The 12,862-nt window shown below is 34.8% G+C and overlaps 1 protein-coding gene across 1 annotated transcript; it reads left to right on the top strand.

Annotated features, from left to right (window-relative positions):
• The first annotated feature begins 4,039 nt into the window (after positions 1 to 4,039).
• LOC114378944 (uncharacterized mitochondrial protein AtMg00860-like) lies at positions 4,040 to 4,986 on the top strand. The gene is made up of 3 exons (XM_028337523.1): positions 4,040 to 4,166; positions 4,288 to 4,523; positions 4,816 to 4,986. Exons 1-3 carry the CDS (start codon positions 4,040 to 4,042, stop codon positions 4,984 to 4,986), a joined length of 534 nt encoding a protein of 177 aa, XP_028193324.1.
• Positions 4,987 to 12,862: the final 7,876 nt, after the last annotated feature.

Genomic DNA, 12,862 nt, shown 5'->3' with positions numbered 1-12,862 from the left:
ATTGACTGTGTTTGACAGACTAATTGATGTCCAGATGTGAAATTATTGTGAAATTGATAGGTTCTTGTGTTGAGTGTGAACCCTAGAAATAGATACTCTTTCTAATTAGCATGAATTGACAAAGTTTCTCTTGTTTGCATAAACCTGAGTAGAATTTTTATTTTTCCTCTTTCCAAATCCTTTTGATGTTTAAGTTTACATATATATTTTTTTATACTTAATATATTGGTCTTTCAATGTTGTTGATTTTTTTTCTTTCTAAAATTTCCGATGCCGCATTGTATACATGTACTCATATTGACACTTTTATTTCACAAGCTTTATTTTTTCTTCCGTGTAGGTGATTTATCATGAAATGCATAGGTACAATGGTTATTAGATACTTGAGTTGACTAAAGCTATTTGAATTGACAAAAGCTTTATTCACATTATGTAATTAGGCATTTACTGGATTTGCATGACTTCGTTGAAATATGTTTAGGATATATGTATATATCTAATAATATGTTTGATATTTATTGTTATTATTTATATTAATATATATATATATATATATATATATATATATATATAATACATTTTTTATTTGTGTGTATATATATAATACATTATCTATGATTATTAATAATTAAATATGTTTATCAAACGATACTTTGATTATTTGTTGTTATTATATATATGTATATATATTTAATATTATATGTATTTGTATAGTGACGTATTATTTATATTTGCTACAAGTAAATATATTTAAAAGCTTTGAAGTTAGATATATTTTATTATTATAATACATGTTTATTTATTTCTTAAGTATATTTTGTAGTTAGCTAACTTGTGAGATGTTAAATTATGGACAAGTGATATGGTTGTGAATAAGTGTGTGGTTAATACCCATTATATGGCGTGTCTTATTATGTACTACTAAGCGCCTTAGTGTTATTTTTCACTGATATGGTACCATATTACATATAGGCTTGAGTCTTAATATAATTGTTGTCTAACCCTTGTGAATTGTTTATTATGAAATTGGTGAGTGTTGTTACATCTTGAATCAAGTGTGTGATTCATGAGTAATGTGATTGGTGATTGAAAAATAATTTTAACTGATAAAGTGAAGTGACGCGGATTGTATTAAGTTGAGCTAGTTATAAATATTTGTATAATGTATTTTGCTTATGTCTTTGTTTATCCATATTTTATTTAGAAATGTGATAACTCACTCTCGGTGTGTGTTTGTGTTTTGGTTGATTGCCATTTTGTTTCAAGTGAGCCAACTTATGATGATAATCATGCTGGAGATGGAGAGGCTTAGCCTTTCTCAAGGAAAAGCTCTGATAGATGTGACATCATGGCATAGGGCTTTTATTTTACATATTATAATTCCATGAACAATGTAGTTATTTTATAATTTATGTTGTTAGTTGAATTCCTTTTCCTAAACTTGGTTGGCCATGTTTTGAGCCGAGACAATTCGATTTCCTTATGTTGGCTAGTTCTATTTTGATACTTGAGAATTGAATGTGAACCTTTTACCCTTGAAAATGATTTCATATACAATGTGTTTGGTGAACTTTTGATTAGTTCTGCATTTACCTTTCGTTTATTACATATATGTATGCGGGGTAGAGGGTGTCACATTTAGTAGTATCAGAGCAGGTCGGACCTTTCGCCCATATATGTTATGAGCTTTCTATGTATCCTTGTGTGCTCTGATGTATTGTTGGGATTTGTTTTGTTCTGTTCAGAGGTTTACTCTATTGTGTTGGTACATTTCTCAAAGTTTTTGCTTCTTGCCTGTCACTGTGCGAGAAATGAGCCAAAGCGACTTCTTACCGAGGCCCTAAACAACCTGGCACAACTCATGGCCAATCAGGGAGGCGATGGAGGAGTAGTTGCTTACCAAGGTTTGGATTGCTTTCAAAGGAATGACCCACCTACCTTCAAGGGGGGGTTATGATCTTGAGGGTGTTGAGGCTTGGTTGAGGGAGATTGAGAAGATCTTTCGGGTGATGGAGTGTCAAGACCAATAGAAGGTGTTGTTTGCTACTGACATCCTGGTAGATGAGGCAAAGTATTGGTGGGAGAACACTCGCCCATGTCTGGAGGGAGCAGGTGGCACTACTGTTCAATGAGGGACTTTCAGACAAACTTTTTGGTAGAAGTATTTTCCAGAAGATGTGAAAAGCAGGAAGGAGATGAAGTTCCTTGACCTAAAATAGGGGAGCATGACGGTGGCAGAGTATGCAACTAGGTTTAAGAACCTAGTAAGGTATTTTCCTCATTATCAGAGGGAAGCTAGGGAGAGGTGTAAATGTGTGAAGTTTATCAATTGCCCCTGACAAGAAGTGAAGATGATGGTGAACTACCACGACATCCACAACTTTGCATAGTTGATCAACATGTGTAGGATCTTTGATGAGGATCACCGAGAAAAGGCCATATTCTATAGGAATGCCAATGTCAGTCATGGGAAAAAAAGGAAGTTTGTGACTCACAACCGTGCTAAGTCTTATTTTGCCCCTCTTGGGCAATATGGCAACCATTTTGAGGGGTACAGGGTCGGTGGATTCTAGCTTGCCAATAGAAGATTTCAGCCAGCTGATGGGAGTTTTTAGCCAACTAACAGCGTGTCTCAACCTGGTGGTAGAAGTGGTGGTGGTGGTGCTCCTGCTAATGTTTCTACACCACTTCGGTGTGGAAAGTGTGGTTAGCTTGGCCATATTGCTTGTGAGTGCATAGATAAAGAGGTGACTTGCTTTCACTGCCAAGGTAAGGGCCACATTAGTACTAGTTGCCCACATCCGAGGAAGGAGAAGAGGATTGGAGGTTTGAATAACCTAAGTGGACGATCGAGGACCACAGGGGGAGTGTTTGCTCTTAATGGTGCTAATGCCACACAGTATGTGTTTCATAAGTCAAGTTCCCTTGGTTGTATCGTATGATTCAGGTGCAACACATTTGTTTATTTCTTGGGTCTGTGTTGAAAAGCTATTTTTGCATGTATCTTCTTTGAGATTTGACTTAATTATGGATCACCTGCTAGTGGGTCTGTTTTAACTTCTAATGTGTGCTTGCAATGTCTTGTCTTAATTTCTAATAGACAGTTTCTAATTGATTTGGTTGTTTTACCTTTGAGCCACATTGGTGTTAATCTTGGTATGGATTGGTTATCTTCCAACCATGTCTTATTAAATTGTTTTGAGAAATTTGTTGTCTTTCCTGAGTCTGGCGTGAGTGAAGGTGATATGTTTTTGTCTGCTAACCAAGTTGAGGCATCTTTGAAGGAGGATGCACAAGTATACATGATCTTAGCTAGTATAAGTGTTGAGACCAAAACCTCTGTGAGTGATATACCTTTGGTGAGGGAGTTTCCGGAGGTGTTTGATGAGGTATTTGGATTACCACCTGAGAGAGAGGTTGAGTTCTCCGTAGACCTAGTGTTCGATACTGGACCTATATCGATAGCACCTTATAGGATGTCCCCTGTAGAGCCGAGCGAGCTTAAGAAACAATTAGAGGAGCTCTTAGAGAAACAGTTTGTGAGGCCCAGTGTGTCATCTTGGGGAGCGCCAGTGTTGTTAGTTAAGAAGAAGGATGGAACCATGAGGCTATGTCTAGACTATCGTCAATTAAACAAGGTGACGATTAAGAATATGTATCCTTTGCCTAGGATAGATGATTTGATGGACCAATTAGTAGGGGCTTGTTTGTTCAGTAAGATAGATCTCAGGTTAGGTTATAACCAGATTAGAATAAAGTTTGAGGATATTCTGAAGACTGCCTTTAGGACCTGTTATGACCATTATGAGTACTTGTTTATGCCTTTTGATGTGAGCAACGCCCCTAGTGTGTTGATGGACTACATGAATAGGATTTTTCATCCCTACCTAAATAATTATGTAGTGGTCTTCATAGATGATATCTTGGTGTATTCCAAGACTAGGGAGGAACATGAGGAACATCTGAGGGTTGTGTTGCAAACCCTTAAGGACAACAAACTATATGCGAAGTTTTCCAAGTGTGAGTTTTGGGTAGGGAGATGAGCTTCCTATGGCACGTTATATCCAGGGGAGAGATAGCAGTAGATCATTCCAAGGTAGAGGCAGTGATGAGTTGGGAGAGTCCTAAGTCAGTGTTTGAGATTAGGAGTTTCCTTGATTTAGCAGGTTACTATCGTAGGTTCATAGAGGGTTTTTCTAAGCTAGCCTTACCTTTGACGAAGCTCACTCGTAAGGGTCAAGCTTTTGTGTGGGATGCCCAGTGTTAGGAGTTTCCTTGATTTAGCAGGTTACTATCGTAGGTTCATAGAGGGTTTTTCTAAGCTAGCCTTACCTTTGACGAAGCTCACTCGTAAGGGTCAAGCTTTTGTGTGGGATGCCCAGTGTGAGAGTAGTTTTCGTACCCTTAAGGAAAGGTTGACTACTACACTAGTTTTAGCGTTACCCAACTCGAGCAAACCCTTTGTGGTGTATTGTGATGCATCCAAGATGGGTTTAGGTGGAGTGCTTATGCAGCGGGTCCAGGTAGTGGCCTATGCTGCTCGACAATCAAGATTCATGAGAGAAATTATCCCACGCACAATCTTGAGTTACCAGCCGTAGTGCAATTACTCTTAAGCTTTGGAGGCATTATCTTTATGGATCTAAATTTAAGGTGTTTAGTGACCATAAGAGCCTTAGATATCTGTTTGATCAGAGAGAGATTAACAAGAAATAGAGATGGCTAGAGTTCCTTAAGGATTACAATTTTGAACTTAGCTATCATCTAGGTAAAGCCAATCTAGTAGCTGATGCCTTGAGTAGGAAATCCTTTCAGGTGTCTGCTTTAATGGTTAGAGAGTTAGACCTTCTAGAGCAGTTTAGAGATATGAGTTTAGCATGTGAGATCACCTTTGGTAATATTAAGTTGGGTATGTTGATAGTCACCGGTGAGCTCTTGAGCAAGAACCGTGAGGGTCAGAAGTTTGAACCATTATTGTCAGCCTAGTTAGAGTCCATAGTTGCAGGGAGAGATAGTAGTTTTAGAGTGGGACCTGATGGAGTCTTGAGATTCCGGGATAGGGTGTGTGTTCCTAGTGTACCTGAGCTTAGGAGAGCGATCTTGGAGAAGGGCCATAGAAGTAGTCTAAGTATCCACCTGGGAGCAACTAAGATGTACTAGGACCTTATACAGATGTTTTGGTGGCCGAGTATGAAGAAGGAGGTTAATGAGTTTGTCTTTGTTTGCCTAGTGTATCAGGAAGCTAAGATAGAACACCAAAGGCCTTCAGGGAAGTTGCAACCTTTATTGAGTCTTGATCTGAACTTTTTATTCTTGCTCTTACAATGCCATAGTTTTGTAGGAGAGTAATTCATTTATTTCTTTTCAACTTGTTGAAATTACCTACGATTTTAATCAGTACTAGAATTAGACTATCTAGTCTTATGAATTTCTTTGTTTGTCATTCAATATATGCATGTTTAGTTTCAAACAACTGCACCCAAAAGCTATTTCATGCGTCCTCTTAGAGCTATCCTTGCACCTGGTGAGAGTATCATAGCAACAGGTAAACAATATTTGATTTCTCTCTTTGTTCCTTTTTGTGTGTAACGGAAGATTGTCATAAATACATGGTCAAGTTATTTCACTGATTTGTATTCTATTTGCCAGTGTTCAAGTTTGTAGAGCAACCATAAAATAATGAAAAGCTTGAAAAATCTGGATTTAATTTTAAACTCATGAGCTTGAAGGTGAAAGGATCAATTGATTACATCCCTCAGCTAGTTAGTCAATTTTCTTTGGCTAAAAATCTAAAATTTCCATGAATCATATAAGAAGTGTTGCTGCTGTTGATTTTACTTTTGTTACTGTTATTGTCTCGCCTGCCTACCTGTTTCTATTCCATACTCTTCAATCACATAAGCATCTAACAATCTTGTAACTATATCTCTTAGATCACCTATCACTCTCATTCACATATTATTTATCAAGAGTATTTATTCTACAACAATAAATATTTTGTTCCATAGGTTTAGTTATAATTGATTGAAAGGGATGCATTTTCTTTTCTTTTATTTAATTACTCTATACATATACATTTTGTCCTGTTAACCATTACTACATAGCCTTTTAGTAAATTAATGTGCATAGTATGAGGATTGGAGATTTGCCCCAGTTATTTTTTTTAAAATATGCTGTTATGACTTAGTAACTAGCAAACCGCTTTATTCTATATATTGTCATTTTAACTCTTCCAAAAATTCTAGTAGAGATTAGTGACTTATTCAAAATTGTTTGTGTAAACATATATATCATACTTAGAATTATACTTTTAATAGTTTCGTACACTTATTAGTTTTTATGCATACAATACATATTTTTCTAGAAAGTGTCTGGATTTGTTTTGAGTTTGTAGGTTAGGTTCATTATCAAATAAAATAAATATTTAAAAAATGCACTAATTTCAATATCGTTTCTAGCTGCAACCAATGTAGAAAGTATCTTTGTAACATCCGTTTTGAGCCAAAATCGATGTTATAAAGACACATTCAACATCGGTTTTGGCTAAATCCGATGTGGTATAGCACATTCATTGGTTTTGTGAAAAACCAATGTTGTATACGATTTCAACATCGATTTTTTCAAAACCAAAGTAGAAAGTATTTTAGAATACACAATTTTGATCACATTTCTACATTGGTTTCAGTCAAAACCAATGTAAATAATAATTTTCAACATTGATTTTAAAATCAATATTAAAAAATGTCTACATTCAACACTGATCATTTCAACATCGATTCTAAACCAATGTTAAAACTCTCTTTTAAAATCGATGTTAAAGTCTTTTTATTTAATAGTGACTCAATCTAATGCAAGGTGAATATTCTCGTATTAATTATACTAAAAATTCCTTTATTTGCTTGGTCATAATTTGAAAGAGGGTCCTAAATTTTCTCAATTTCTAGAAATCTAGAGAGAAAACTGAAGATGGGATGGAGCTGCAATTTTACTGGTTAGCAAGTTTGAAATGTTATGTCTGGTTCAAGAGTGGGAATCAAGGGGTCTTGTTCTTGTAGTTGAATGGAAAGAAAAGTTTGCCTCGTTTGATTTTCATCCTTAAATTTAACATATATAAAGCAGGCTGACAAGTATCATTTGTATGCTTAAATTCTTTTCTGCAGTATAAATGGTGTATATTGTCTATGCAATTAAATAAAATATTATTTTATGTCGGATCAATGGATATGATTTTGTTTAGTGGTTAATTCAATTCAATTTTTTACTTCCTAAAAGTATATTTTCTTTTAAAAAAATACTTTCTCTAGGATTATTTTCTTTGTTTTTCTGTTTAACTATGATTATTTTGTTTGGATTATCAAATTGTGACAAATATTTGAATATATAAATGAATAAAAATAATTTATAAATTAAATTAACTAAGAATTATATATATATATATATATATATATATATATATATATATTAATCTTTAATTTAACTATGAATTAGCTAAGAATCAACTAGAAAATAATTCTTAAATTAATATAGATATAGAATAATTTTAACTATAGATTAGCTACAGGCTTACTATGAAAATAACCTACTTACATAGCTAGGAACCAAAAAAACTTAAGCAATGTATTACTACAAATTAACTACAGAATAACTACATTTTTTTAAAATTAACTACAAATTGACTAGGATTACTTTTCATAGTTAATTAGCTACTTGTCTCATGCTACAATCAATATTATAGCAATTTTGTACATTTGTAGTTAAATCTTTTTACTAGAGATTAGCTATTAATTTTGTTGTAGCTAATTTAAAAAAATTCTTCTGGTGTATCCAATTGTTATTTGTTGTTATTGTGGCAATAGGATATCACTTTGTTATCCTTTCTCTCTTTTATTAAAAAAAAGTCTTGCATTGACATTAAATCATAAATCACCATGCTTTCTAATTAATTTATTAACTTTTATAATAATTATCTTAAAATTCAAAATAAAAAATGATACAATATCAAAAGTCCTCAAATTAATGTGCACACCATCACATCATGTGCAGTAAACAATATATGTTTCAACCACAATTTGTACCCAGAAATACAGTCAAATACACAACATGCATACACCATCACATCATATGGATGAACTATGTCTAATTTTGCAGAGAGCTAGTTCTGCCAATGTTGTTGACCTTAGTCTTTACTAACAACTTTTTTTTCAACAAATGTTAATTTTGTTAGAGCAAATCAAACTTGCACTTTTTCTCTTTTTCCTTTTTCCTTAACCATCCAATCCACCTAATATATCTCGGTCTTTACCAACAACCTAATTAGAGTGTGCCTCGGTATTGTTGATATCTAAATGCAATATTATGTGCAGTCTCACTTGTAACAGCCACATCCTCAATGGAGTCTAGACAAGCCAAAAGTTAGCTAAAGGTCAACTTCTCCTGTTTGGCTTGCAAAATGCAATGGAGTTAAACCATCTCTCCCTTTGACTCGGACGAGGTTTTTGTTGATGTCTACGAAGCCAAGCACCGCCATATTCCAAGCAAATGATGGTTTCAACCTCATAATCTCCGTCTGGCAAATTGGACATGTCCAACACACACAACAATATGCAAAGGTGTTTCAACGAATGGTACCAAATACATGTTCTCCAGAATGTGTGAATCCTCCTGAATTAGTGTGTAATTAAAGGTTTAGTGTCACCTTCTTGTGCTGCAACTTTCAACTCATGTTCATGTTTGATGGATGGGAAATGATAATTAACTGCTCGTGAACTATCTCGATTCTATTTCTATACATTGTTCATGAATAAGGTTTTTTGGTTAATGAGCAAAATATTTATTATTAACAGTAGTCTGCATCAATTATATTAATAGACGATTTTATTAACTTTCCATTCATTCTCACTTTATTTATCCTTAATCATAATTGGCTAACTCTCAATAATATAATTGACCTTTTAATTACTAATTTATCATTCCCTAAAAAGAAAAATCACACAGTTGTAACACATGCAAGTACCAATTACCAAAATAAATTTTTGCACGAAAATTATTATGATCTCCTTTGGAAAAATATTATATAATCTAAGATCATGTGAGTTAGTTAATTTCTACGTATATATTTATTACAATGTTATTGACTTTAGACCAAACGTGTTTTTTTCCACAGTCAAAAAACTGTAGTATGAATACCAATTATACCATTGTTTTCCTCATCCAGTGGACATAAACATGACCTATTTATAATATACAACGATTTTAAAAAAATCAATTTAAAATATAGACATTAATCTATCAACCTACAATTAAATATTATAACTATAATTTATTAAATTCATGGTATATCTTTATTAGACGCCCATTTTGAAACTACAAATTTTTAATAGACCACAGCTACCATTGTGGATATAACAAAGCACACTTGAATAATGTGACTAATTATAAAATTCAATATTCCAAATTGAGGTTGGATGAAGCTAGCCTATAAAATCTAAACAGCACTATAAAACTACTCTTCCTCTCGTAATATCATATTGGAAAATTTCCTTTGAAATCTGATCAGGAAAACTCTTGCCCAAATTTTATTGAAAAAAAAAAAACTCCGACCGTAAAACCCTCACACAGCGGGATATATAGCGCCTGAAATCTCCGATCCATTGCTACCCTAGCGGTGTTGACATACTCACAGCTGAAATTAATAATTAGTTGGAGCAGAGAAACCCTATACAGCATCTTGGATAGAGAATCTAAGGGGTAATTCATTTTTTTAAAAGAATTTAAATACTAATGAAATAAGTTGTTTGGATGCAAAATTTAAGTTTAAAATTCTGGCATTTGTATAAGGAATTTTAATTAGTTAAAATATAAAATTTCAAATTCTCCAATGATGATAGAGAATCATTGATATGTTCAACAAAAACCTTTAACGACAGATAGACACTAGTATCCCTGTCGTAATCATTGGAGAAGTCAAGATCCTAGTTGAAAATCGGAAAAAAAATGGATGAATTGTTGTTGAACACGTTGCCGGCCCAGATCGAGGATCCATCAAAATTCATGAGCATGAAGTCATACTCTTCCTGTTTCTCCCACCCTATCTTGTTGCTTCTCTTTGTTTTCGCTTTCAACGTCTAGCAATGAAATCATGTGTGCTGCGTTTGAGATGTGTGTTCTTGCAGTAACGAAATTAAAAGGAAAATAATTTTAATATTAAATTAAAATAATTTTTAAATTATTAGATATTTAAATATTGGTTAATTAATGTTTATTTTTAATAAAGTTAAAGTTCAATTTTTAAAATAAACATTTAAAAATAAAATTTTACATTGAGTGAAAATTAAATTATTCAATTTAAAAAAAAATCAAATAAAATAAATTTGAATTATTTTATCCAAACAAAGAATTTAAAAAATGAGAGATATTCAACTACAAATAATTCAAATATCATGTATTTTAATTTCCTTGAATTGTTAAAATTTTCTATCCAAACATACGACAATTTAATAAATAGAATTGTTGAATATTACAGAAAAGAGAAACAGATCGAGCGGTGGCAATATCGTAAATAGAGGCAACGAAGATAACAACGTTTTTTAAGAAAACATGCCATTACCTCGTGCCATCACTCATGCCTTCATCCATTAACGACGTTGCCTCCTTTCGTTACCTCCGTCGTCGTGTCCTTCCTCATTCTCTCTGTCGTGCCTTCATCCGGTAGGTTCACCATCCTAAGCTGTGATGGTGCCCTCCCTGGTGTCCCTTTTTTCATATCAGCAAGCTATGGTGGTGCCCTGACTACGTCTCTCGCATGTCATCTCACATTCATGTGGCACCTTCATAAGTTTCCCTATTCTATCCTTTCCTCTCACTCTGTTCATATGGGTATTTGTTCAAAATTGGGTTCTAAACTAATAGAGGCCATTTATGGTCCCGATTAGGGGTAAAGGATATGTACCCACATCTAATTGTTGCTCTGCTCATGGCTGCTCTTGCATCCAATGGTGTTAACCTTATCTTCACCCTTTATGTATGTAGAGCCCAGATGGAGTTTCTAAATAGGTTGAATTCTAATGAGTGTTGTTGTCTCCTTCTATACTCCATACAAATTGGACAAAGACCTTAGGATCGTCACTTTAGCTTCAAGTTGAAGTATGAATTGTTCAATGCTTTGGAACAAAGTGTGCATGTCCATTCCCTCACTCCCAGGAATTGCTCCTTGAAGCTCTGTAAGCTTCTTTTGCAAGGGAGGTCTCACTTTGACAACATTATTATTTTCCAAACACACTTTCGCTCTTATTTTCCTTCCTCTTACAGTTACATGTGTCGGCCATCGCCTTGTCCTCATTTTGCCTAGCTAGTTAAGCTATGCATAATTAAGGAGAAAGAAATTAGACATTAAAAATTTAGAGTAAACAAGGACACAAAATTTTTTTAGAGAAATTATATCAGCCGAGGAATTGGAGATGGAGATGGACTTATCATATTCAAGGGGGAATGGATGGATGTTTATATAGGCAAAGAAAGGGTGTGGAATTCTCTCACAAATTTTCTAATTCACACTCACACTTATTGGTAAAAAAATGTTAGAAGTCTATCAATTTCCAACAGTAGTAGGGTGTGGTGGATACACTACTAGAAAAGCGGTTATTTACGATGATGTTTCTAAGACGGTTCTCAAGGACCATCTTAGAATAGGAGGCGGTGGAAATTTTGTAATTTGGGGGACAAATAATGTTTTTTACGTCGCACATTCTAAGGTGGTTAGAAAGAACCGTCTTAGAATGTAAGGTAGTGGCAATTTTGTAATTAGGGTTAATAAGTCAACGACAGCTATTGCGTAAGCCCATCTTCGTACACCAGTATAATTGCGTCTCCTCATATGCCCTAGCCCCTGCTCCGCAACCACTTTCCCAACCCAAAACCTCTCTTGAACCCTTTCTTTCTCTAATCCCAAACCATATCCTCACCAGACTCTCTGCTTAGCACCGCCACTGCTCTCGCTCCGCCATCGCCGTCCTCCGGCCTCCGGGGCCTCACCAGACTTCGGTTGCATCCTCTACACCAGGGAGTTCAGGTGGGATGCCATGTACGAGCGAGCAACCAAGTCTCGGCACGTGCTTCGCGACGCGCTCCGACACATTCCCGTTGTTGACGTTGTTCACCTTGACAACACCTACTCCAATCTTATCTATGATTTTCCGCCTCGTCATGTCGTGGCTCAACAGGTTAACCTAACCTAAATGCTCGTTTTCATCAACGTGAAATTCCTGCTTCTTATGTATCCATTTTTTGTTTTTTCTTTTTTTGCTTGATACAGTTGGTGTCTGATTTCAGATTACCAATATCATCGCGTCGCATCCTGATCACGAGGTCATTATCGGGATTAACACATTGGGGAAGGAAGATCTGTTGGTTGAGATTTCACGCGTGCTTCAAATCATGGTCTCTTCCTAACCCTTCATCTTGTGTGCTTGTTGTTCTTCTTTTAGGTGTAGTAGACATCTTGTGCGCTTCAAATCATGGTCTCTTCCTAACCCTTCATCCATGTTGTTCTTCTTGCATAAATGATGTTTGCTAGTCGGGATACTACTTGTTTGTGTGGATGCGAAATCTACCAGCAAGTGCACCGGGTCGTCAAGTAAATAAATAAAATGGTGTGAATCGAGTATCAAACTCAGGGAGCTTGTTCATTTGGTAAAGGTTTATTCAATAAGCAGGCATTTGCAAATAGAAATCATGATTATGAATAAAAGTAAAAATATGTTCTATTCTAATTACAAAGCAATAAACATGAGCAAGTAAGTGTGAAAACAGATATCTAAAGGTGTTGGGTCCTCTTACTGAGCAAATTGATGTAATTAAAGATGTG

This window comes from Glycine soja, chromosome 12 (assembly GCF_004193775.1).
Source record: "Glycine soja cultivar W05 chromosome 12, ASM419377v2, whole genome shotgun sequence".
Classification (NCBI taxonomy): domain Eukaryota; kingdom Viridiplantae; phylum Streptophyta; class Magnoliopsida; order Fabales; family Fabaceae; genus Glycine; species Glycine soja.
Note: the sequence above shows the minus strand (reverse complement) of the source record. Positions and strands in the feature narration are given on the sequence as shown.

What these genes read in the sequence shown, in the direction of transcription:
- LOC114378944 (XM_028337523.1), top strand. Translation starts at nt 4,040, where the DNA reads ATGAGCTTCCTATGGCACGTTATATCCAGGGGAGAGATAGCAGTAGAT. An exon ending in GAGTTTCCTTGATTTAGCAG is followed by an intron (nt 4,167 to 4,287) that starts GTTACTATCGTA and finishes TTGATTTAGCAG; the next exon opens with GTTACTATCGTAGGTTCATA. An exon ending in TGCTTATGCAGCGGGTCCAG is followed by an intron (nt 4,524 to 4,815) that starts GTAGTGGCCTAT and finishes AAATCCTTTCAG; the next exon opens with GTGTCTGCTTTAATGGTTAG.